The sequence below is a fragment of the Culex pipiens genome, chromosome 1, assembly GCF_016801865.2.
Source record: "Culex pipiens pallens isolate TS chromosome 1, TS_CPP_V2, whole genome shotgun sequence".
Classification (NCBI taxonomy): Eukaryota; Metazoa; Arthropoda; class Insecta; order Diptera; family Culicidae; genus Culex; species Culex pipiens.
Window position 1 is genome coordinate 37,546,946 of NC_068937.1, and position 26,712 is coordinate 37,573,657.

A 26,712-nucleotide genomic window follows, 5' to 3' on the forward strand; every position below is an offset into this window, starting at 1 on the left:
ATTTTTTTAAATATGCCAATAAAAATCCTTCACAAAATTTGAACGTGACACATTTTTTTTTCTTAATTCGCAAAGAAAGTTTCCACGTGGTTTATGAATGAGCTATTTTGAAATGTAGGGCAAACGTATTCTAACTTTTCAAAAATTACACAGTAAAAAAATGGGTAAATTTGGAAGGTGTAATATTGGAAGGTTGAATATTACCTTTTTTATGATGTAATTTTACCTCAATTTAGACTGAAAAAGCGACATTACAACAGAAAAGTGGTAAAATAACACATTTTCAGAGGTAAAATTACACATTTTTTTCTGACATAAAAGATGTACCTCTTCCCTGATGTAATATTACTGTGATTTTTTTTTCTGTGTAAGATAAAAATCAAGATGCAAAATAATATAATCTGTAACGAAATCTTCAAAATTTTACTGATACTCAGAACAGAATTTTTTTTTTTATCTTCCTTGGGAACCATCCACCCAAATAATCAAATATAGTTAAAATTGAACAGAACTTACCAAAAATCTGAAATGTTCTTAAAAGGTGATTTTATAGATCAAAAATACTAATCATTTAGTCTTGAATGAACCAAGCTTGAATTTTCTAATTTCATTTAAAATTATGCTTTTCAAAATTTAAAATTGTTATTACAGCGAATGAAAATATTACAAAATTTAGTCAGAAAACTGGTAAACTATTATTGATATTCTAATAACCAATCTTTTTTCTCAATATTGTTCTCTACTCTAATGGAATTCATTTTTTTTTCATTTTATTCTTATTGCGTGCCTCTCCGATCAATGGTACATTGACTAAGGAAAGATGACTGTTTCTATTGAGTGTTACTTTAACATGAATGTTTGATTTTAATTTCTAAAAATAAATCTTTCAAAAACATATTTCGAAATACTTGTTTATTTAATTTTAATAAGTTTTGGTATAAAAACCAAAAATTATAAAAAAAAACTTTTTGGTAACTGCAATCAAATGATTTATGATATCATCCTTGCAATAACTTGATGTTTCCTTGAATATATTTTTTCCTTTGGCTGATTTATGTTAACACTTCTCAGTAAAAGATGTAACTATTTTATGTAATGTATGTTTTTCTAACAATTCTTCAAATGGTTTTTCAAATTAAAACTAATAAAATTTACTTAAAAATCTTCATTGATGAAATATTTATTATGTTGTTATTTCTAAGCAATGATTTGAAAAAAAAATGAAAAATTTCACCAATTTCACTGAAATCTTCAAATTTTACGAATTACACGCTGTCCGCAAAATCGTGAAAATTCACTAACCCTAACCATATTGCAATTTTTAAAATAATGAGTTTTTTGTTTGAAAACACGTTATGTTGTGAATGTTTTTAGCATTTTTATAAAATGTATTTTTACTTTCGAAAGGTATGAAAAGATCTCGATCATTTGATACTTATATTGTTTAAAATTCTAAAATGTTGAGTATTTTTATTCGAAAAACGTAATTTTGTGTAAATATTAGTATTTTTTCCAAAGTACGTAATATTATGAAAATTTTCATAATATTCAAAAAACGAAATGCGGTGATAAACCGATGCATGACTTTCATAATTTTGTTTGCCTTCTGATTTTTTTGGAGAATTTTTGAAGAGGGTGTGGAGGGTTGGGGATAATAAAATAAATGTGCTGTGCAGTGACAAGAGAAAAAAAATTGCAAAAATGTATGGGGAAAAGCGCAACACAACACAACAAATATCCCGTGTGTGCGTTAAATGTGTCGGATTATTGTCAAGTGTGAGATTTTTAAGTAAAATTTTATGACAATCAAATTTGTCGAAGATCGCAAAACGATCCGAGTTAACCCTGACGAGTTATTAGCGATTCAAAGAAGACGATTTTGTATGATTTTTTTTTTCACCGGCTTTAACGATCTATAGCGACGCTAAAAACTTAACCGATTTCGCTCAATGTTTTCACAGTAACTTCCAAAAAAAAAGCTAATTCTTGAGATTTTTTTGTGAAAGAATATTAATATTTTGTGCATTTTTTTTTGCTCAAAACCGTTACAAGGACAGCAAGGAAGATTTATTTTTTCGTTTATGCAAATAATTTTTCGGATGTTTGACACTTTTGGGTTATTGCCGTTTCAAGGTCAACCAGTGTTGGGCAAACTTTAGCGGCAATGCTTTCTTCTCCCATTGATAGCCGCCACGTCGGGTCAGTTTTGTTAATTTATAAGTTGCGAATCCAGTTGTTTCGTTTCCAGCTGAGAGAGATTTTCAGCCGGAGGCTGGCTAGTTGTCAATCGATTCGATTAGAAGCACCAAGTTGGCCTTGACTGGAGTGCAAAAAAGGGTACCATAACAACTTGTCAAACTGTTAAAATTAGTGTATAGATTTTTGACAGTTGAGCACTTTTTGACTGAAGTTCACCGAATTGGATAAATACCAAGAGCGCTGAAAAAAATATGTTTTTTCAGTGATTTGAATATTTATGATACGTAGATCAAATATTTTGACTAATAGTTGGTGATACCGTCGGCTTTACACAGCAAAAAATCCGATGGTAAAATCGCATGCAAAAGCATGCACATCACCTTCGTCAAAATAAACACTTAATATTACACACTGCATGTACAATTTTTGCAAACACAAAAAAAAAGTTGCAACCAACGGGATTCAAACCCAGCACCAACAGTAAGGACTGGCGCCTTAGCCCACTCGGCCATCAGACCGATGAAAAGCTGTAAGGATAAACGCATATATGAGCTTGACATTTCGGTCAAGTAGGTTTCCCATAGGGAGATGGCGTCGCTATTTTTAGACCACGTTTTCCACTTTTGCTCATCGAAACCGACTACTTTATCGACTTCATTTTGCTGGGCGAGATAGGACGCCGTCTATTTTTAGACGATGACTCAGCACTTTTACACTCTTGCGCTTAAAAAAACCAGGTGGCAGCACGATGTAACGCCACGTCCCTATACTGATGGGCTACATATTTCAGGGTGTAAAATTACATAAAATTGCATAAAATAATGCAATATTTATTTTACACCCAGGCCTTTTACACGCAGCTACTTTTTTAGCTGTGTATGCTTTGCATAAATAATGTGGTGGAAACTGTAAAAAATAAATGAATGCGTGTCAAAAATAACAGAATTTAAACGGAAATCACACCAAAACAGTTAATCTGCTTCGAACACTACAATGGTTAGAACTAGATTTTTTAAAACTTGGAGGTTAAGGCAAGCTGTGAACATTAACTATGTGGATCACCTTCGGTTGGCGGCAATAGAGTGCTAGTTGGCGCAATAGTCGAGAAACTTCTCTTGTTGACGTCAACCAGAATTGGGGGGAGGTCCAGAATGCTCCATAGAGGTTAATGAAGCTGATTAATTAGCTGGACACGATCGAGCTCAACCGAATGGTCAACAGAGTTAAATGTTCGAGCATCGAGCTAGTTTTTACCGTTTGAACTGCACAGATGAAAGATTGATAAACTCGCAATTCGCAATTCGCAATTTTCAGTGTAAGAACGGGCCTTGGCCGATCTTATGCACCAGGTTCCCGACGAACACGCACTGCCCTTACACCTACATCTCACCCTTGCTCTGAGTCAGTACGAGCAGCACGCTAGAACACGCTTTGAGTGTTCGTGCCAGGCATGCACACCTTCTTTTCCGGTTACGCATTTTAACTCGGCCGGGGGTGGTACATTATGTAGGGTTTGATGTAAGTATAAGCGCCTAACCATTTAAAGTGTGCCTATCAACTTTCATTAAAGCAAAAACTGTTATATTTTTAGTTTGAATTCAATAACTAGTTGTTATTTACTGTGTATTGTTTTCTCCTGAAGTCTTTCCTAGTGTTGAGTCGTGTTTATCTATTGTTATTTCTTCTGTCGCGGTGTTTTGTTACAATGTTTTGAACCTAAGCATGTTATTCAAAAGTTTACCAAAAGTACAATAGTAATATTTGTGTTAATCCTTCAATCATTCTATAAATTGAGTAAGGGCTTGAACCTCACTTGTTAGAAGAAAAGGGTGAAGGTTGAAAACAATAGACAGTAAAGGAGAATATACTTTATAAAGAATCAATAGTAAGAGAATCATAATTGTATGTAAAAAAGTAAAAAGTATAAGCTTGATGTAGTAGATCTAGAAATAGGCAATAGTTAATAAATAGAGATAACAAACAAGCTTAGATTATTGTTATGATGGACTAGATAAAAAATTAATCAAATAAATAAATAAAGAAGTAAATCAACAAAGAATAGGCAAATGATAAATAGACTTGGTATAACTAGTACATTAGGGGAAGGTTTATTTTAAAGAAAACACAGTTTGTTAAAGCAGCATTATTTGGAAAAAAAAGAGTGCAAGCATTGAGAGATACGAGAATCAAGAGTTAATAAATCAAAACCAAAATGGTAAACAGAAGAATTAGTGAAGAAGTACGAATCAGTAGAGCAAAATAAAAACAGGAGATAGATGGTAGCTGGAAATGGAAAGGAGAGAAACCCCGTTCTGCGACGTTCAGGTACATCCACAGCAGTTGACTCAACATACTGCGAATCAAAACAATACCGTCTACAATCACAAATTACTTCCCTTTCCCACATTGTCGCGCCCCTTTCTTTTAGCCGTCTCGACTCTGACCCGCGGTGGTCAAAGGTTTACGATCCGTTTCCACAGGCCACCAGCTGGGTCATCATGAAAACCAAGCCAACGTGGAGGTAAGAAAATAGGACACTCGCAAGGAACCAGAGCTATACTGTTCTGATCAAGATAATTCGGATGATCTAACAGAACTACGGATGTAGTTAGTTACGCTCCTTCCAGGATGTTCCTTACGTGGACGTCAACCGAAGAGCACGCAACAAGGTCAGTGCCATTGCATGCTCTTAGGAATCAATCCTTGGCCTGCATGAAAGATTGATAAACCTTAACCTAACTTAATTTGATTTGCAAAGAATAAAAAGTATGTTCTTGTGAGAAATTCTCATGATTAAATGACAAGTCAAAGTGACACATTAAATGTCTTTCTTCAAGTTTGCTCCAATTTCTAAACCTCCATGAGATTCTACTCACAATGCCATTGTTCTAAACCAGGCCAAAGATCACAGAACCTTCAATTTGCCATCATATTTTTTCCTACCAGCTCTGTTTTGACTGGAAAAATCTTCGGCAGTAGCTTCATAGAGAAAAAGATATGAAAATATAAAAATTACGATTTTGCAGCAGACAAAAACGGCCATTTTAAATAGTTCCAAGGGTTGTTATTTCCGTGGTTTGTTTATCGCAAATCGGGGCTGTAAAGTCGGCACTTTTTGAAGACCCGGAGTCGGTGTAGAAATTGTAGTCGGTGAAGTTGGGTCATTTTGGTGAAGGAGCCATTACACTACCGCAAACCAACAACTCGCACTTTTTCGTGTTTGACAGTTTGCCAAACTCGCAAACTTGTTTGTGGCAAACAAGGCAAACTGTCAAAAAGTGCGAGTTTGTTTGTATGTTTGCCGTTGTGTAATAGCTCCTTGAGCTGCCAAGATTGTAATGAAACTGACGTTAAAAAAGGGTACCTCAGTTGAAGCTGTAATCATGTTTCACAACCGTTTTAAAATTCATCTCTGCAAGTCTGTGGTTTATCTGTGGCGCAGGTCGACCAAGTACCCCGAGTCAGGGAGACACTCGGCGGTGGTAATTGACGGTGTGGTATTGATCTTGATGTCGAAATTGCACCTGTTGCGAGCGGGGAGCGGGTTGAGGGGTAATAATTGCGGACGCGCACGCCCCAGCCTCGTTGGTGGATGATTTAAATTGACCTCTTGCCAAGGTGGGCTTTCCGATGTTGGCCACGGTCGGCGGGTGAAAAACCAGCGAGGATAAATGAAGATGATGGACTGTTGATGCTGTTGTTTTTGGTTGTTTCTTGGAATTGGAGGACATTTTCAAAGCTTTCGCTCGAAAAAGAAGAAGAAACAGACAGACGATGCAATGCGAACTGCACTAGGTATCAGATGTGTTAATGAAGAGAGGTTTTTGCGATGCAGTGAATTATAAGTAGCATTTCCAGGGGTGGCACTAGTGCAGTTATACTAAGATGTTGAAATTGGTAAAACAAATTGTTAAAAACATTCCAAATGTTAAAGATTTAAAATGAAATTGATTAACAAATAAAACAATAGCAAATCGTTAAAAAATACATGTTTCAACCAATTTGTATCTTCTAAACATATTTTTGAAAGAAAATTATGGGCTTGACGTTTTTATCGCCAAATTGACTAGCCGAATTTTTTACCACCAATTCGTACGAAACTGTCAAGGCTGATTTTTTTGCCACATAAAAACAGCATTTCCGCAAAAAAGAACAAATAAAAAGTTTCGTTTGAAATCTAAAGCTGCTGATTTTTTTCAATGTTATTAATAGTTTTCTGAAATATTTGAAAATTTTCGTTTTTTGTAGATTTGACATGGAAACCGTATTTAACTAAAGGTTTTTAAATAGTTTTAATATTATCACAAAAAATAACGAGATAAAAGTAAATGAAAATAACTTAAATCGAAGGAGATAAACAAATCATAAAATGATAAGTAAGTGATAAGATGATAAGTTTTTCACAGAATAAAAAAGTTCAATTTGAACTCTTGAACATCGGAAAATAGAAAGCATTGCCAATTCTAGATGAAGCACCCAATAGTAACTTTTGACAATTCAGATATTTTTTTCTAAAGGTTTTATTTTTATTTATAAAACAGATAAGAAAAAAAAAATAAAAAATTGAATTGAATGGAATTGACTGCAGTTTACCTTAATTTGCATAAAATCCTATTAATCGAGACAAATTGATGGCAAGAAAATGTATTTTGGTGGTTATTAATAATTAAGTCATTTTTCGAACTTAGAAAATCTGGGAACTCTGTTATCACTACTTTCAAAAAGAATTTCAAAGTATTCAAGGCTTCGTGGTTCTGGATTTTTTCGAAACTAAAAATGTATCCTCCGTAGTCCTCTTATACAAGATGTATTATAGTAACATATTTAGTTTTTAAGCAAATTCTTTCATGTTTTACACAGAAAAAAGTGTGAATTTACCAGACTCGGACATGATGAATCACATGTAAACTCGGTCGATGTATATTGCAGTTTCGATGAAAGCGTCTATGACTTATTGAAAAGAAAATACAAAAAAAAACTCTAATGAAACAGTATTTCGTCGCCGTCGTGCTAACTTGTCGTACGTGCATTTTGGGCCAAATTGAGTTAAGAACGCGTTTTTGTTCAGCTCACAATGCCTCACATTTTGACCTTCACGGATCCACAAAATTCGATTTCAGTCCTAAGATATTCAACGAAATCCGAAAAAACTCCGTTTTTTGTCACTTTACACAGCAAAAAATCCGATGGCAAAGTCGCATGCAAAAGCATGCACATCACCTTCGTCAAAATAAACACTTAATATTACACACTGCATGTACAATATTTGCAAACACAAAAAAAAAGTTGCAACCGACGGGATTCAAACCCAGCACCAACAGTAAGGACTGGCGCCTTAGCCCACTCGGCCATCAGACCGATGAAAAATGGAAAGGATAAACGTATATGTCAGCTTCACATTTCGGTCAAGTAGGTTTGCCATACTGATGGGCTACATATTTCAGAGTGTAATATTACACAGAATTTCATAAAATAATGCAAAATTTATTTTACACCCAGGCCTTTTACACGCAGCTGGATTACTACTTTATTTGCTGTGTACATATGAAAGTAGTTTCAATCTTGTCGTGCTATCTTGTCACTCCCTGGAAATTGATGTAAGTGCGACAACTGGCCAAAGGGATTTCAAGTCAGAACGCGTTTGACGCACGTACAAGTTAGACTACCGTAAAAATGTGTAATTATAACTCGGAACTCCAGCAACCAACTTCAACCAAACTTCGGGAAAATGCACAGAATGGTCAGCCAAACAAAACTTGTTTGTTATTGTTTACATAGCGTGCTTTCGTTTTTGTTTATTCAAGGTCAAACATTAAAACGCGTTTTTCTCGGAACGTCGAAATGGCGGGTGCGACAAGATAGCACGACGACGTCGATTTTAGCATAATTTATAACGTCCTACACCCAACTGGCAGTCGCATGTTTGTGATGCATGGCGGCATGAAAGTATATCAGAATCTGCATGAAATCTGTCCTCATGCATTTTTTGCGATATAGGAGTATGACATTTTTGCCCGTTACCGACAATTATCGACATTACCGACGGCTTTTTGGTTGTATTTCACAAAAAAAAAAACACTTAGCAGAACGAGGATTGAACCACCAACTTCTTGGTTATTGATCCGACACGCTACCACCGCGCCATGGACGCTTGATGAAAAGTGAGTGAAAGAGCACCAACATATGCTTCTCTTTGGAGTGTTGCTCGGGGAAAGGCCAGCATTATATGTGTTGGTGAGAACTGCAGATCGCTGAAATTTTTACACGCGGGCAAAAATGATCTACGGGCTTGCTGCAAAAAATGTTATAAAATATGACATTTTCTGCAGCAAATCCAATGTTGCAGATTTTGAGATATATTTTTCCTTTGGGTGTACACAGTAAAAAAATCATGGTAATATTACATCTTGGAATGAGTACATCGAATATGTCACAAATATTTTAAATGTTGACCTCATTTATCACTATCCAGTGTTTTGGCATTTTTTCAGTTTAAATTGAGGAAATATTACATCACAAAAGAGGTTATATTGCATCTTCAAATTTTACACCTTTCAAATTAACACAAGTTTTACTGTGTACATCTTTATTGTCAGGAAAACTTTGTAGTTTTACCTAAAAAAAATTGTAAATTTACCGCTATTTCAGTGATTTTTTCATTCTAAATTGTAGTATTATTACATCAGGGAATGGTGACAGATTTTGAGTAAAAAAAAGAGTGTAATATTACATTAGGAATTGGGTACTAAAGCCCTATGTCAATTTTTATGTACAACGGTAAAAACACGATTAAAAACCATTTCTGATCACTTTTTTTCATTTTAATGCAAAAAAAATTTGACAAGACAACATTAAAACATTAAAAATTTTAAATCCAAGATGGTGGCAAAAATGGCGGTGATGAAATATTGGAAAATGCATTTTTGAATTTAATAGGCAATCAACTATTCAAATTTGAGTGAAATGGGATAGCAGAATTCAAATTTGATGTTAAAAGCAAGAAAAAAATTTTTTGTTCATGATTCGACTACCCAAAGTCAATCAACAACAAACCTTCGGATAATCGAACTTCGGATTATCGAAACTTCGGATAATTGAGGCTTTGGATAATCGAGACTGGACTGTATTCAACCAACCTTCCAAAATTCATATTTTTTTCTGTGTACATCAACAATGTTTTACAAGATGAACATCCAAAATCTTTTTCTTAAGAAACGATATGTTTTGAATGACACATACAAATTTTCTAGATAAAATCTATAATGCGTAAACACGAATGTATAATCTTCTCATTCCTCATCACGGATCTACAGCTTCATCATCTCGCTAATGCGGAAGCACGCGTTCAGCGACTAACTCAAACAAAACAACATCTTTGTATACATCCCTGAAGTCCGCGAATGCTGAGCATCAAATTGACCAACCCGCGTGCTCGACGACCTGAAGTTGAACCTTTGCGTAAACAACCCCCCTCGGTAAAGGCAGGCTAGTCACCCTCCAGCGTACTGCCACTTATCACAGCTTGAAGAGTTCAGCAACATCTTCACTTGAGAGCTACATACGTCTTGCTGTAGACTCGAGGACCTCCACCATCGCAGATCAATGCGAGGTCTGACCTCGATTGAGCTTCTTCAGCAGTTCCATTAAACGCCCAAGGAAAACGAGCTGCACTATTCGATGACTTTGAGGTTAGGAACGAAAAAAAACTTACCCTTAAACTGAACCGGCAACTCTAATTAGTGTCCGCGGGCGCGCTTAGAAAATTGTTCCAACGAGAAGCTTCTTCGCGGTTAAGGCACTGTTGCGTCACACCTTAAGCTTAAGGTATACACCGGCTAAGTGACCAATTTTGTTAACACAGCCGAAACTTTCTTAAGCACCGTTAAGCACCAAGAGCGATTGCCACCTCTAAGTCCGACGAGTAGCAACGCTGGATTAGAACTAAACCGCGAGCTTATGGATGGTTCGTGTTTTATAAGCATTCTTGGGGACACTTGTGACGATGGATTATGAACAAATAATCAGCACTACTAGCAAGTAGTTGGGTTTAGCTTATCGCTTCGCGAAGTGATGACCGATATGGGGAAGGGTTGGTGGCTCTTGAGGAGTATCTTTTGAAATAGTTTTCGAAATCTTCTCCAAATAAACTCAGTGTTCATAACAATCATAAAAAAAAGTGAACAAAAGAACCAACCGCCACTGACTGTTCGTTGCAATTACCCATTCCAAGCGCGTCTAATTTCGCCTGGTTCTGAAGAAGAAGAATATCCGTGCGCGCGTAGCACGCCGGTTAGAGAGATTTGCATAAAAAATGGTCGGTTTTGCGTCAAATATTGACGTGCGTTCGCTGTATTAGAACAGAACCAAAGAATTGGGTTCTACAGAGGCAGGTGTAACGTGCGCGAAATGAGAATGCTTTTTGGAGACGTGGTAATTACTTGGTTGAATTTTTTAAAGGAATTATATCCGCTTTTGGAAATGGTTTATTGGGAGATTTGATTAGGAATTTCAACGACTTGAACTTGAATTTAGATTTTAGCACCTGGATCTCATGAGGTTTTTGCCTTTTCTGCACTTTTATTGTGCATATTTCAGCAAAAATATCATCTTCGGATTTTTTATAACTTAATTCTTCTGTTGTGAAAATGGAATATTAATTAAAACACTTTACATATCGTCGCCTGTGTGCTATCTTGTGACATGCCCTTTCTTTGTATAGCAGACGTGTCATAAGATAGCACGCAAGCGACGATATTTAGCTAAAATGTTTGCAAAATGTGTTGATTGAATTATTATAGCTGTCAGTGATTCATAAACCCAAAACTGAGCAGCGCTCGTCTGAGAGAATAATGGCCTCGAGCCGAGAGAATCGAGCTGTCAAATCGCAACATGGAGTTAAACTTTCTGTCAAGGCTTTTCAAAAAGTTTAACTCCATATAGAGGAGAAAAGCAACGCGCGACAAAATTTTGAGGCTAGGAATTTTGACAGGTATGATTTTCATAAAGTATTCGCCTCCTTTTCTTTCCCACAGAAAACTGGGGACAATGTCTCTATAGAGGAGAAAATCGTGACGTCAGGAATGAACTCAAATCACTCAAAGTTCATTTTGTGAGTGACTTTAACATTTTGGCCTAGTTTGACAGCTACATTGTCCCCAGTTTTCTGTGGGAGAGAAAAGGAGGCGAATACTTTATGAAAATCATACCTGTCAAAATTCCTAGCCTCAAAATTTTGTCGTGAGTTGCTTTTCTCCTCTATTGCACGCACACATTCTCACTTTTAAATTCTCGATAGTGGCATCATTTACGCTCACAGAGAACACAGCTCGAGATGGGCGAGAGAATTATTCTCTCGAGGTTCATTTGCAAAAAAAAGTTCATCCATCAAAACAAAATGTGTCGACTATGGGAATCAATCCAGAGACCTTTGACAGACTAACCCAATGACTTAACTATCTCGGCCACCACGGAAAAAAAAACGATGTATGACAATTGTTGGAGATTTATTGTTTCAATTACCGTTCAACACATTTGTTTTGATGGTGTTAGTTGGTAACATTATTCTATCATTTTTGGCACATAGTCCTCAATAAATTTCGAGAGAACGGTTTTCTAGACTCTGAATTTTGGGTGTTTGAAGATTTGAAAATATCTGGAGTTTTTTTTGAAAAGGTCCAATAAACCAAATTTCCAGGTTTTGCTTTTTGGGTGTTTTTGAAACCGCCTTGAGTCAGAGGTATTAAAAAACACCCAAGAAGCAAAAACTGAAAATTTGGTTTATTGGACCTTTTCAAAAAAACTCCAGATATGTATTTCGAGAAGGTTATTTCTGTAGATTATAAGGATTTTTTACAAAAGATATAATTTGCAATCAACAAAATTCTTATTCTAAGATAAAGAGCACAATTATCAATTAAGGGTTAGAATTTTCGAAATTGTTATTTTTTTATATTCAAAATATTTCCAGAAGAAAAGTAACCTGGCTGAAAAATATTTCGCAAATCTGAGAAAATTTCCTGCACAGTTTAATGTTTATATTAAGTTTCATTCAGTGTCAACTGATGATTCTTCATTTTTCAACTGACTTGTTTCGATTGTTAATGTTAATTTACAATAAACTTGTATGTAGTGGTAAACCGGTGATGCAGTAAAAATTGTTAGTTATATTTTGATTGAAAAGTTGGCTGCATGTGCGATATTATAAAATTTTAAATTTTTCCACAAATTCATAAGTAATATAATTTTTTTTTTCAAAAATCTTTAAATTTTCATTGGAAATTTAAGTGCAATCAACAGAAATTATTTGAAACACTAAAACTTTGAACATTATTTGAAACAGCCTGATAAGTCATTTTAGGTTTTTTTTTACAAATCATGATTGGAAAAGTCACTAATTCCAGGATTTTTATAGTTATTAACAACAAAAACTTATTTATAAAAAATGTACAAGCCTTATCTGAAAATAATGGGGCCGAAAATTATCTGTAACACAATAATGAAATTTTCATTAGAATTTCTAACAAATGCTTGTTAAATGATTCAAGTTTGTATTGTATTGTCCAGTTCCATAAATTCAGTCACATTTGAATAGTTTTAGGCATCCACAAAAATTGAAATTTGAAAGGACAGATCGGAAAAACACAACATATTTGACCAACAAATATTGTAGTTAAAACTGCCTCAACAATATGCCAATTTGCCAATTTGCATTTTCGAACATTACGTCACTAGATCTGCAGGGATTTTTTTTAAATATGACTAATTTAGTGTATTGGAAATCGTAAAAAAGAATAACCATAATAAAAACATTTTAAAAAATTATAAGAAATTTTAAAAAAACATTTTGACTAAGCAATGCTTCATCCAAATAATAAAAAGAAGAATCGATTTGCGATGAACGTTTTATTAAAAAATCCACTCTTTGAACTAATGTCCCCCTCCCCTATTTCCCTAGTTCCACTTTCCCCCTAAAAATAAAATTATCTGCAAAATTTACACTAACACTCCACACCCAACTGATTCGAAGCGTTTAATATGGTATGTTCACGCATCCTCTCTCCTCTGTAGATTCTGTGAAATGTGACCCGTTCCGAGAATCTTCTCTGCGGTAAACATAACACAGTAGGGCTGGCCACTTTAATTTTGGTATTACATTTTTTGGTGCTTTCGGATGTACTGCAATTATTAATAATAACAAGAAAAGTGCTTGGGGCGTAATTTAATCACAAGACTTTCCAGCTTGCCCTCATCGGACTGACGGACTGGAAAATTCGAAAAAAAATTGCAATGGCATAATCATAACTAAAAAAAAGTTAAAACATTGTTTGGGGATGGTTCTTGAGTGATTTTGACATGAAAAAAAGTATTTTTAAAATAGTTATAGTAATTTTATTTGGCAACGATATCATGTTTTCTAAAAAAATGCTTGTTTTTAATGCTGAAGGATAGACCATTATAAAAATGATAAAGCTATTCATTCTTAAAACTTTCAACAAAGCACTTAGTAAGAGTAAAAAGGTCTGCATTTATCTGGAAAAAAAGTCCAAGCATAATAACAATGTAGTGACTCACCACAATGTTTTCTCTCCAGCAGCCTCCAAGCCCTTTTTGTTCTGGAACTTTTGCATCCACTTCTCTTCCTGTTATTTTTCTTTCTGGAGAACACTTGTCTTGTCCACAAGCTTAACTTGCTTCCTTGAAATTTATTCAAATATAACTGGTTCTCCAATTAACACGAAATTAACACGCACTTCTCAAATCAACCACTGTTTGATCAAATCATCCCATAAATTCCCACAAACAATTATTCAAACAAAAATTAGCACTTTTTTATCAACAGTAATCCCGGCACTTTTTGCACCACAACTCCGAGAACGATGCTTTCCACTCGAACCGTCGACAACGACTGCTGCTGCTGCATCGAATCGATCACAGACAACTGCACGAACTACCCGAACCAGGAAAGGAAAATAACAAACAATCAAACAACAACAACATCAGCAGCGCCCATATGCGTAGAGAGCTAGACGACGACGATCCGTTCTTGTCCCATCGTGTTCTCTTCCTTTGTGACCAAGGCCTGCTACACAAATCACACCCGGCTTGAGGAAATTATGAGTTTTGTGAGAGAGGTCGAGAATGAGAAACGCAAAGCGGAACACAGAAAAACAGAGCCATTTCTCGGAGAGAGCGAAGCGATTTGATGCAGTTTGAGAGAGCCCGCCGCGAAAGTCCCGCCACCGCCAGTGCTGCCATCTTGGAGGAATGAAACGAACCGTGGTTTGAAAGATTGACTAGCGCTGGTTCTGTATTTTGATATTTTCTTAATAATACAAACAATACTCTTGATATTTTCTTAAAAATAAATGCTTACAAAATGCTAAAATTCCTTGTAGTACCATTGTACGGGTACGTCCCGCCTAAAATATACCGCCAATAACCGAAATGCTGTATCCTGTACGTGCCCTGTTCAGTCTGCTCGTCGGTTTGCCAGTCGAACTCGATGTCGCTGTACGCGAACAGCGTCGACTTCCGGATCCAGCGGAACCGCGTTTCCCAGTTGGCGTCCGTGGCCACGACCTTCCAGCTGTCTGGTGCGACTAGCTTCTCCACCGTGAAGTACGTCTTCTCGTGCATGAGGTTGTTCCGTGGGTTGCCAGCGACGAAGGAAGCTCGGACGAGATCTCCCTTGTGGTAGGTCTCCTGCGGTTGATCCTGGACATCGCCAAAGTACATCCGGAAGGGGTGCCCATCGAACACGACCCCCGTTGAGAGCGTGATTTGCTTGTAGTCTTCAAAGGGGGGTGAGGGGCCTTCCTCGACCTTGACTCCGTCAATGATCGCCTTCATCAGCGCGCTGAAGTGGTGCAGGTAGATCGTCAGCGTGTGAGGTCCGTACAGCGTTGACGCTCCCTCGTACCGCTGGATGGCGTACTCTTCCGGGGTGGCCACGTAGCTGGTGTACATGTTGGACAGTCCAGCGATCACCACCTGTACCTTCTTCCCACCGGCTTCCATCGAAGCGTCTTCGATGGCTTTCCTGAGCCGTCGGCCGGACATGGTCGTGAACTCGGCTGGAACAGCCGCGATCGCCAGGTCTCCGAGGACCAAAACCTGCACTGGAACTATCTTCGGCTGCGCCTCGTACGAGAACGTCGTACGACCGGTGGCCAGCAGGATCGGTTTGGGCGCATGGCACGCCTTATCATCCTCCGTTGGTACCGCTATAAAGTCCCGCGCCGTATTCCAGAAGGTCGTATCGGTCAGCATAGCTTGACGGAAGTCAAACGCCCCTGGTCCGTCCGTTGTTCCTGCCGCGAAGCTGTACCCCATGGCTGGGTAGCAGCCGCGAACTTCGTGCCACTCGTCGGTCGTAAGGTTGTGGTACGGCACGACGGCCTGCGTCATGTCCACGAATTGGTGAGCGTACGATACGTGACCCCGTAACTCGCGACCTTCCGGCGAGTTCAGCAATTTCTATAAAATAAACAAACGTTTAGAAAGCAATCATTTCAAGTGCAACTTCAACTAACCTTAGCCGCCGCGAAGATCCTCCCACCAATCAGCTTGGCACTGTCGAACATGTCCCGTCCAGGCCCGGAAGCTATGCACAGCCCCGCTCCGCTGGGACACGACGAAGTCAGCAGATCGCACGGCAGTCCCGTCTTCTCGCACTTGGGTCCCATCACGTTGGGCGATACGTCACCCAAGTTGGAAGAGGCGACCGCCCCCACAAACTCCCCCCTCCCTGGAAGACTTCCCGGATTCATCTCCTGCTCCAGCAGCAACGAGGCGTAGCCCACGTTGTCACTCGACAGGTAGCAGTTCGTTTTGTTCATCGACGTCGGATGAACAGCGAACCAGTTGATCGCTCCCATAATCCTACCATCCGCTGCGTCCACAAAGCGCAGCTGTACCAACTTCTTGTCCGTGTAGTCCCGGTACTGGGCCCGCTCCTTCTTCGGGTTGTTCTCGTACGCGCTCGGACTCCTGTTGATGCTCGCTTCCTGCACCTCAGTCTCCGACACGAACAACCGTCCCTCCCGCATACTCTCGTGCGCCCGAACAATGCTCAACGTGATCCCCTCAACCAGTGCGTTGAAGTTCTGCGGCACGAAGCCCAGCGAGGCAATGTCGTACAGAAACGACATCAGAAACCCCGACGGGACGCTATGGCTGTGGGTTCCACTCAGGACCACGTTCTCCATCCGGTACACGTCGCCGTACTTTTGCTGCAGCAGGTCGATCACGTCCCGCTTGACGGCGTGGCCCATCATGCCGGCATCGGCGCTCACAAACACGACCCGTTCGCCCAGCTCGTCCTCCGCGATGAAGGCCCGCGAGAACTGGCGCAGGTGGATGCCGTGGCCACGCTGGGAGAACTCGGCGTAGCCCATCTGTGGGGAGTAGAAAGGTTGTTTAGCTTTTAATCTTTGTGTGAAGAGATTTGGTGATTTTTCAGTTCTTGTCTTTTATTTCAGCCAACTCGGCTTGAGTTCGAGCGAAACTCGAATCAATTTTCTAACTGGGAATAGGTTAGTAAGGTAAGTTTTCGAGTTATCGTGAGTTGATGAATGAGGGCTATTTCGGTGACACTAAGATAAACTCATTTTTTACTAAAATTGATTTCAAGAGGCTGTCAATCAACTCAATCATCTAAGTCTAAATGAGAAAATTGTAGAATTTTCCATTGCCTTATTTTTTCACAACATTACTTTCCTTTCATGATGTATTTTAAATAAAATAAAACATTTTTCGATCTTGCCACTATTTTGAAAGCAGTGAAAATCGTAATTTTTGTCTTTTTCTTCTAAAAATGCAATTTGACATTTTGTTTAACTTATTTATATATTTTTCCAATTTTTTTCCCAAAAATTACATTAATTAAAAAAATTATCCACGCTACTAAATTTTGCACCAAATTAACTCTAGTGTTACTAGTGTTTAAGAGTCTAAAAAAAATGAAAACAAAAACGTAAATTTAAAAAAATACGGTAATGCCCCGATTTGCACGCCTCGCCCTCAGTGGTTTGGAATCAGGATGATGTCAGCCATCCATTGCAGTTATAATTACTTGCAAATTTTCACAATAATACGTATTTTTTGTGTATTTTGAAAGTGCAATGTTTATCGAAAAAATACTAAAAATTATTGTTTCATTTCGGAAATTATAACACACATTTTTAAAAATACTCAAAATTTTGCCAAAATTACGTATTTTCTGAAAAATACTAAACTGAAACTGATATAGTTTTTTTTTACAATATGGGTATCAAAAGATTGGATTTTGCATACATTTCGATAGTAATCATATTTGTAAGACATATTAAAATTTACACAAAACCACGTATTTTCTGGAACAAATACTAAAAAAATAGTTTTTTACAATATGGGTGTCTAATGATCGGGATTTTTTCATAAATTTTGATAGTAATATTTTTTTTTATGTGAAATGTTTTTTTTTTAAATTACGTTTTTTTTCGAAAAAACTAAAAAATAGTGTTTTCACAACATACATAGTAATGTATTTTCGTAAAAGGCAGTTTATTCTGTATTTGGGAAAATTGACCTAAAACTGATTTTTCAATCTTTTTATTTAGTTTGATTTCTATATCAACATAAATGTGTCAAACTATCAAGTGCAAATCGTCATTCTTATGTTAAATTTTCTGATCCCTACGATAAAAATATTTTTCAGATTTTAAAAATCTGACCTGACATTTGAAAAGGGCCAAAGATGATTTTATAGCGGAATTGGGGTTAAATGGACCCTAGATGATTTTTACGGTGCAAGTAGTTATTTTTCCTGAATTTCTGGGACATTTTCACATACCTAAGTTAAGTGCATTTTGGATGGCCACATAAAGCCACCGTTCTAAATACAGACCGATTTTCGAGAAAAAATGTAAAAAATGGGGGATTAGGGCAAAATGTACATTTTGCCGTTTCGTGCGGTGGATGAAACCATCACCAATCGATTTCCTGGATTTTTTTACATGAGAAACTATTTTCCATACCAGGGAATCAGCCGCGTTCAATTAAGTCTGATTTTGGGTTCCATTTCGCCCACTGTGCAATGGGTTTCACATAATCGGGATTTATTCATACACTTCAAAAGTAACAACGCTATTTTTGAAAACACTAGAAATTTTCGCAAAACTACGTATTTAAAAAAAACAAAAAAATATTTTTTTTACAAGCAAAAATCCGATTATATGATACCCATGTAGTAAAAACTGAAATTTTGAGTATTTTTTCAAAAATACGTAGTTTTGTGAATTTTCTCAGTATTTTAAAACATTTGTGTTATAACTTTCGAATGTATATAATAATCCTGATCATTTGATAAATTGTAAAAAACTAAAATTTGTAGTTTTTTTTTTCCAAAATACGTAGTTATGTGAAAATTTTAAGTTTTTTCAAAAATGTGTGTTATAACCTTCGAAATGTATGAAAAAATCCCGATCATTTGATACCCATAAAGCAAAATCAATAATTTTGAGTATTCTTTCGAGAAAAAAAAAATGCAAATCAAAATACAAGAAAAATATGTATTTTTATGAAATTTTTCATGTAATTGTAATTGCAATGGATAGCTGACACTGAATCCACCTACGTGGTTAATGCCTTCCTCACACTTTTCAAATTAAAATTAATCTAGTTGAGATAAATATTAAACAACGATTTGATAGTCGCAACAGATACAACAGGTACATAAATATCACTTAAGTGGCCATAACTTTAGATAGGGTGACCAGATCTTCAAAATTTATGACTCATTGGAAAGGTTTTTTGACTATCATTCTAATTATATATAATATGGTGGGGTTTGTTGTTGAATAAGATCACTTTTGTGACATCCGGACATTTACGAAAACACATTTTATACATTACTTTTGGACAACTTAACAAAACTTCAAAAAAAGTTAAACTTGGGACCCTAAACCGAGTCGCAATTTGTCTTAAATCGGTTCATCCAGTGCTGAGACAATTGAGTGAGTTTATTTGCCATTATAGCCTTACCTCGGTGAAGAAAGCTAAACTTTACGTTAAAAAAAAAGGAAATTAAAAAACCAGGATTTTTTCCTGTTACCTTTTTTCAAAAAAGTCCCAATCGTTACTTACAATTTTGCCGAAGACTCCAAATTGATCAGAAAATCTCTACTCAAGATACAGATTTTCTAATTTTTATATTAGACTTGTATGGTAAAACTATTTATTAGGGTGGGTACGGATTTTGAAAATGAAATGGAACATGGAATTTTCGTTCATTCGCTCCTACAGGCCTGGGGAAAACATGTAGAAACTTCTAGGATGGCCAGAAATGAGCGGAATCGTCTGGAGAACAATTTTCCCTAAGAGACCAGGTCGATTCGTTCAACCCCCATCGAGCTCAACGGCAATACATCCGGGGTTTTCGGAACCAACGGTTTTCCCCAGAAAAGCATCAAATTTTCCTTAGCATGCTATGAATGCTTGATGAACACCGCGACGCCACATGTCAAACAGCTGCCACGTGATTGTAAAATTTACACCATAACAGTTTTTTTCTTATTTGGAGGTTTAGAATACAGCTAAATAGTATCAGGATCACCATAAATGATAATTCTATAGTTCAAAAAGCAATAAAAAGTATTTTTTTTATAGACGATGCTAGTCCACGTGGTAGCTGTTTGACATGTGGCGTCGCGGTGTTCATCAAGCATTCATAGCTTGCTAAAGAAAATTTGATGCTTTTCTGGGGAAAACCGTTGGTTCCGAAAACCCCGGATGTATTGCCGTTGAGCTCGATGGGGGTTGAAACCAGCTTGAGACAAGCCAGTTTTCAGCCAAATGAGCTGAAATTTGGCGTGAGAGTCCCAATGGGTATGCCCTTCAAGGGAAACCACACAAGAACTTAATCTGAGAACTTTTCAAAATCCGTATCCACCCTACTATTTATGCAAAATGGGTGCATTAAACATAGAGAATGCATGGTCAAAGTTTCAACAAAAGAAAAGCCGTTTTGCGAAAATGTACATAATTACTCAAACTTGAAATCTACAAGACTAACGCGATCAATGATTGAACTGTAAATTTTCACTTTCATCCCTTAAGGTCAAAACCTGTTCTTCATCTCTTCTCAAAGTAAATGTCTCATTGAACCCCCCAATCAAGCAAAGAGAAAGTAAGAGCCAAGGTTGTTGCAATGCTGCACTGCACTTTCGTGGAACTCATCGCCATCGGTCTACTTACGAAGCCAATCTCCACCGGGGGTCCCGTGCAGTCTGCCCGGCCTACCCCAAGTCGGTAGGCCGCCTCTACCGTCGTGGTGGCGCCATCTGCCAACAGCAGGATCGCCAACCAGGTTACGGCGACCCAGGTCCGGTTCGTTCGTTTCGTCATCTGTTCTGGGCGTTGATGCTGGTGGTGCCGAACCGGACTTGACCGGCAGCCGCCTTAGCTATCATCCACGATTAGGATTCTAGGCGGCGATGCGAGGCGGTGGGCTTCAAGGGTGGTGAGCAAATAGATGAATACTAAGTTAGAATCGGGATATTATTGAGGGAGAGAGAAAGGAAGGGGCGTGCCTAAACAAACAAGATTAATTTTGATCGTGACATGGTAATATGTCGGGATTTGAAGTGAACTAGCGATAAGAAGCTCTCTAGGAAGATTGATGGAGGTTGGTAAGTGGAGCAGTTCTCTGGAAAACATGCAATCTGGGAACCTACATATAAAATTTAAAATAATACATCTGTGTACACTCAAACCCCGATGGTTGAACACCAACTGTTGTCAAACGAACGGGGTCACTTTTTAGTTTGACCACCCCTTTAACACGGAGTTCACACACACTAAAAAACGTTTGTTTTGATAGTGTGCGTGAGCGCCGTGTAAAAAGTGACAGTTCGTCACTTTTTGGTTTGACTTTGACCAACCAACGGGGTACAAACTAAAAAAGTGTCAAACGAAAAAGTGACCAATCACCGGGGGTTGAGTGTATAAAATAAATACCCATGAATCTTAAATTTATTAGTTTCAATTATAAACTTTACAGAAACGAAAATATTTGTATTTTTGAGACAATTTAGATTGATTTGGTTAAATTTCGGCTTGAAGATGAAGTTATTTATTTATTTGTATAATTATAATGAAGTATTGTTTATTGCATTCAGTAGATTTTCCTATATTTAGAAAGTTATAATTAACACAGATCAAACTCTGATCTGATACTTCTCTAATACTATAAATTCAATATTTTAGCTCTTATAAAAATTATATAAAAAAATGAGTACATGAAACAATGATAACACTGACCTACAAAAATTAACAAAAATGATTGCGCAGGCTCAACTCGAGGGGAAGCATGAAGTTTGAGGTCCCCAGAAGCACGTGCGCTTTGAATTTTTCAAAAGTATTTGGACAGGGCCGAATGGTTTTTCTCCAAAGCTTGTATGGAGAATCAGGGCGGTTCGTTGCTGTGGCATACAACCAAAAAATTGCATGCAATATGTGGGAGTATTGACCAGCACTAATTCTCCATATAACATTTGGAGAAAAACCATTCGGCCCAGACCAAATATTTTTGAAAAATTCAAAGTGCACGTGATTATGGGGACACTAAACTTCATGCTTCCCCTCGTGTTACGTCTGCGCAGAAATTTTGTTGGTTGGTGTAAACTATCAAACTTGTTTTTTTAAGAATAACGTTAATCGGTTTTTACATTCTTCTAATTTGATTTTTGCACCTTAAAAAGTATTGTAGACTTAATAAAAACACATTTTATTAAACTTTTTTTTACTAATCAAAATAAATTTTGGTGTTTCGATAAACAACCAAACAAAGAAAAATCAAACAAAACTATGTTTTGTTCATTTAAAGTTGTTCGAATATCACGATACAGTGAGTATATTTCTATGAAACTTTTTATAGTAATGTGGAAAAGCTACACAATAAATAGTGTTTATTGAAAAAGAATGTTTTTTTGAAAATAATATTTCATGTAAAAATAATAGATAATTAAACGCGTTTTTTTAAATAAATATTATTTTATTTAATTTGAGAACATAAAAAAATGAATGTGAAATTCACTTTAAAAATAATTTATTGAAATGTTGAATTTGCAATCACTGTTTGGTGAAATAATACATTGAACTGTAAAAATAAAATGGCAATCTTTTTAAATTTCTAAAATATTTTCATTACCATTCTAAGTTTTCTAGTGACATCGGTTTCTGTGATAACATTAATTTTGAGTAAAATTAGGAAAAAATCAAATTAAATCGTAAACAGGGTGGCAACTCAAATCCTATTTTAAAATGCCTGATTTTCCAGAACTTCAAATAATAGATATTTTTTGCCCAAAGGATAATTGTTAATATCCAAACAATGTTTATAAACACATCTATATCAACCATCTAAATGATTTTCTTAATAAAAAAGATAATTGCCACTATTAGTTGAATAAAGAAATCTAACAACATATTTAAAATACTTCAAAAAATCCAAGCACCAAGAACTCATAATGTTGATGAAAAACCCCAAATCTTTCAAAAATGGTTTAAAGCTTTGCAAAACATCATATTTTAAAGCTAATTTAAAAAAAATCAAAACAAAAAGTTATAGTTCTTAGGTATTCCCTAGAAAAAAAAGAAATGGCGAAAAGTAAAAAAATCTTCAAAATTTTATTGAAAATAATAGTCAACTAAGTTGAAATGCATTTTCCTGCGTTTATAATCATATTTAGCATGTTAGAACTCCTGTAAAAACATTTAGAATTTTTATGAAATACCAATGTACCCCAAAAAGTTTTTTTTTGGCGAAAAAAATTGTTCGGTCAATACCGTAATCTGGGGCGAATCGGGACTACAGTCTGAATAGGGACAGCCGTTTTTAGAGCACTTAAAGCTTTTAAATTTGGAAATGGATGTACACATTTTATTGGTCTGAGTCTGTTCTATCCGAAACCAACCAGAAAAATCAAAATATTGTGCTCCAACATGGTTAAAACTGCTGTCCCAATTCGCCCCACGTGTCCCGATTGACCCCAGTTTACGGTACATCAATATTTTGAAAAGTAATAATTGGAAAATAACTGGATGCGTGTAAAATGCATTTTAAGACACTTTTTTCATCCAAATGTTGAAACATTGGCTTGTAATTTAAATTTTTATATTTTTTGTCCTCCGCCCCCCCTCGAATTTGGTTAGAGTCGAGGGACATAAACTTCAAAAAATATTAGCAATGGCCTTAAAAACGTATGAAATTTTTTGAAAATTATTATCATTCTTTCACAAAAAAATATTTAAAAAATATTTTTTTTTCAAGGTTCCTTTTTTATTTAGAGGATTTTTATATTGAATTTTGAAAATAAATGTTGACTTATTGAGTTTTCAGTATTTAAATGATTTTTAAGGTTTTAACGTGTTTCTAGCGACCTCATTTAATTTATTTTGTCATTCTTTGCTATTTTCAGTTTTATAAAAAATATTTCAAATGAAAATCGTTTGAATTTTATTGGTTAGTCAAGTTTTGAAGTAAAGTGCTCAAGACGAATAGAGTAAAATTTGTTTAACATGGGTACAAATCATTTTAACAAAAATCAAGAATTTGAAAATATTTTCTTAAAATAGTTCAGAAATTTTCGACTTTTTCTTGCCTTTCCCAATTTTCAAACATGAGTAGCCACCCTGCGTAAGTGGCACAGTTTCAGAGATTTGAATCAACTAATCAATTTAAGTTTGAAGATTTTGCTATTTAAGAACTTATTGCTTTTAAAAGACAAACAACAGGAGATACATAAATACATGCTTGGAGATACATAAAATAATGTTAAGACGAATGAAAGTGCATTTTATAAGCTTTTATTTGCAAAACTGCTTAAAACCCCCAACTACAAGAAATAACATTTTAGCCTATTTCCAACCGTCCAGAGAACCGCTTTGTTCAGTTAATCTCACCGATTAGATAGCGATCTAAAAAAAAAGGTGGGTAGACTTTCGTCCTGCCCTGCCCTACAGCAAACGGTTGATAACAGGTCCACGATACGCTAGATGCAGGTCAAAGTGTACGCAACGCTATTTATAACATGCATAAAAAAGTCGTCCCAACACGTGTAGCTTGCGCATTCAAGTTCTGTGCGAAAAAGGTTCATTGCCATGAGATAGGTACCGTTCTTCTAGAAGGTTGTGCAGATTTGCTCCACTTGTCAGCACAGCAGGTTGTTGTTGCGAGTTTCGTTCCAACTCCTTGACGCCTTGAGTTGTTGAGATAAACACACACGTTGAGCACGTTTCGTTCGTCAGAACTCTTCGGGTAACGACTAGCCTTCCTCTCACTACCGCGAGAATAATTGCACCGTAATTGCTTCGCGACTTCACTTCTGCTCTGCTTTGTCCCCTACCGCGTTCCTCGTGTATATTCTACAAGGCAAAAAAGTGACTCACAAGCCTTTGCTTTCTTCTTTGGCAGCTTGACCGCGCGCTACGACACGACGTCCGGACTGGTTGAGCCGCTCAGCTGTACTGACCGAGGCTTCCTGACTTTTTCCGTCCGAACGTCCAGCGCGAGAGCCCGCAAGTCTCCATGTGCGTCTTCTTTGTTTGTGCCCGATCGCGATGTTTATCGCCAAATCGCAGACGGAATAGCGCAGCGAGAGACGCGCCCGACACTCTACTCTCCTTGTTGTGGTTCTACGACGCCTCCGTGACTGAACTTCGTAAATGCCTTCTTTTGAAGACCACCTCGAAGAGTGGTCAACAGGTTGAACCCGATACGCACAGAACTGTATAGTGTCTTCTTCTTGGACAGCAGGTTACGACATTGACATTGACAGATTTGCGAGCTCACAGTTCCGCTACTTCCTGAACCCTCAACCTTCCAGTACATTCAGCAGAAACTTCCCGTTATTCGATGTTTAGATGACACACTTTCTTAACCTTTCTAACCACAAACCTACAATCTCGTTGACATTCTACGACTCTTGTTGTTACACTCTCTTATCAACTGCGCACTTTTGCGTAGCCAGCATTCACCAGCTGTTGTTTGTTGTGAACTTGTCTCCTCCGTCCCTTTCGTAAGTAAGATGTGTTTGATTTACTGCCTCCCGTTAGCTGGGCGTTGTGTGTATGTTCTCAGAAGTAAACAGGCAGCACGTTTTTGTTTTGATCCGCTAGGGCTGCTCACCTCGGAACGCACATTGATGCAGTTTGAGAGATAGTAGGCGACGGTGGATGGACGCGGAAAAGCCCGCCTGCATTGAACGCTGACATCTGGTGGGGGATAGTGGAACTGGTGGGTGCAGCTGTACAGTGTACATTGAGTTCATTCCGGGTGAATGGAGAAATGAATGAAGGGGGATTGAAAGTATTTGTGCAATCGTTTTCCATTGGTGTTGGTTGCCAGATGTTCGCCAGATGACAATCTGAATGACATTAAATATTTTTAAATCTCAGAGATAGTTTATACAAAATGTAGTAGAATAATTTTCCTACCTCATAATGATTTTATGCGTTCCAAGAGTTGTTCAAATTAAGTGATAAGTTTCTACAACCTGCAATTTTGACGTCCGTACTTGAAACCAGTTGACGAGTACTAGGTTGAGTACTTTAAAGAGCATTTAAAATATTTGAAAAATATATTTGTAAGTGATTTGATCGACTTGGTCTCATCTGCAAAGCTGTTGTGATCACCAATTTTATTTAAATTTAAATTTTCGTTAAAAAGTTGCTTCGACAAACTTTACAATTTCCAATTCATTTTTTTTCATTTTTTTTAAATTCAATTCAATTTGGTTTTATTGGTGAATAATCAAGATACAATGAGTTATTTTGAAGTGCATAACAGAGTTTTGGAGTTCCTTTCAGCTGTGTGTTGCATCATAATCCATTTTGGAACAATTATTTCTTTAACTAAGGCACTAGCAAGAGTAAGAAAAAATATAAAAAAAAAAACTTACAGAAATTGAAAAGGAAAGGGGATAGAGGTAGAGAAAGCTTATATCTAGATCACAGTTTATTTATCCTTTGTAGATATGTTTGATCATTAGTTCCCCAAGGGCCAGGAATTGTTCCGCCTTGTTCCGGCAGCTCCGAAACCGCGTCATCATCTCCCCCGCGAGAGCAAAGAACTCCGGCAGGGTGAAGAGATCTTCCCCGGTGACTTCTTGCTGGGCCGTACTGCCGCTACCAGCAGCGACCACGCTGGCGAACGAACGCCCCCAACCAGGAGGGAACGTTGAGTTATCCGCTGGAACCGTACGCTGTCCAGCTGCAGGAACGGCTGCGCTCGTACTTCGCTGAAGAGGGTGGGACGCTGCTGCTTTCTTCTTCCTCTTTTCCTGCTCCTCGAGGTAGGCCTTGCGCGCGACGCATCCGCGGTAATTGCCGGTATGGTTGCCGTCACAGTTCGCGCACTTTACGCGCGGCTTGGTTTGTTCTGCCTTGTCCCCCAAGTCCGCCTTTCGTGGCAGTGCGCACGCCTCGGAGAGGTGTGATTCACCGCACTTCACGCAGCGGGGCCGGAGGTTGCAG

At 37.3% G+C, this 26,712-nt stretch overlaps 2 protein-coding genes across 3 annotated transcripts in view; both read right to left on the reverse strand.

The window, feature by feature from the left end:
• The window catches only part of LOC120414158 (neutral ceramidase), a 36,120-nt gene extending 21,890 nt beyond the window's left edge, over nucleotides 1–14,230 (reverse strand). The window contains exon 1 of the mRNA XM_039575199.2: nucleotides 13,771–14,230. The gene's annotated coding sequence lies outside the window, so the exon portion shown is untranslated. The remainder of the gene's footprint in view (nucleotides 1–13,770) is intronic.
• Nucleotides 14,231–14,549: 319 nt separating this feature from the next.
• On the reverse strand, nucleotides 14,550–25,341 carry LOC120414159 (neutral ceramidase-like). 2 transcript variants are annotated; one of them, XM_052706171.1, is made up of 4 exons: nucleotides 24,628–25,341; nucleotides 20,434–20,687; nucleotides 15,732–16,595; nucleotides 14,550–15,675 (listed from the first exon to the last, which is right to left on the reverse strand). In XM_052706171.1, exons 2-4 carry the CDS (start codon nucleotides 20,581–20,583, stop codon nucleotides 14,569–14,571), a joined length of 2,121 nt encoding a protein of 706 aa, XP_052562131.1. In that variant the 5' UTR covers nucleotides 20,584–20,687; nucleotides 24,628–25,341; the 3' UTR covers nucleotides 14,550–14,568. The 2 variants fall into 2 exon arrangements, with proteins under 2 accessions (XP_052562131.1, XP_039431134.1); XM_039575200.2 differs by having other exon boundaries at nucleotides 24,353–25,340.
• Between the last annotated feature and the right edge of the window lie 1,371 nt (nucleotides 25,342–26,712).

What these genes read in the sequence shown, in the direction of transcription:
- LOC120414159 (XM_052706171.1), bottom strand. Translation starts at nt 20,583, where the DNA reads ATGACGAAACGAACGAACCGGACCTGGGTCGCCGTAACCTGGTTGGCG. An exon ending in CCCCGGTGGAGATTGGCTTC is followed by an intron (nt 16,596 to 20,433) that starts GTAAGTAGACCG and finishes TACTCCCCACAG; the next exon opens with ATGGGCTACGCCGAGTTCTC. An exon ending in GGATCTTCGCGGCGGCTAAG is followed by an intron (nt 15,676 to 15,731) that starts GTTAGTTGAAGT and finishes TTTATTTTATAG; the next exon opens with AAATTGCTGAACTCGCCGGA.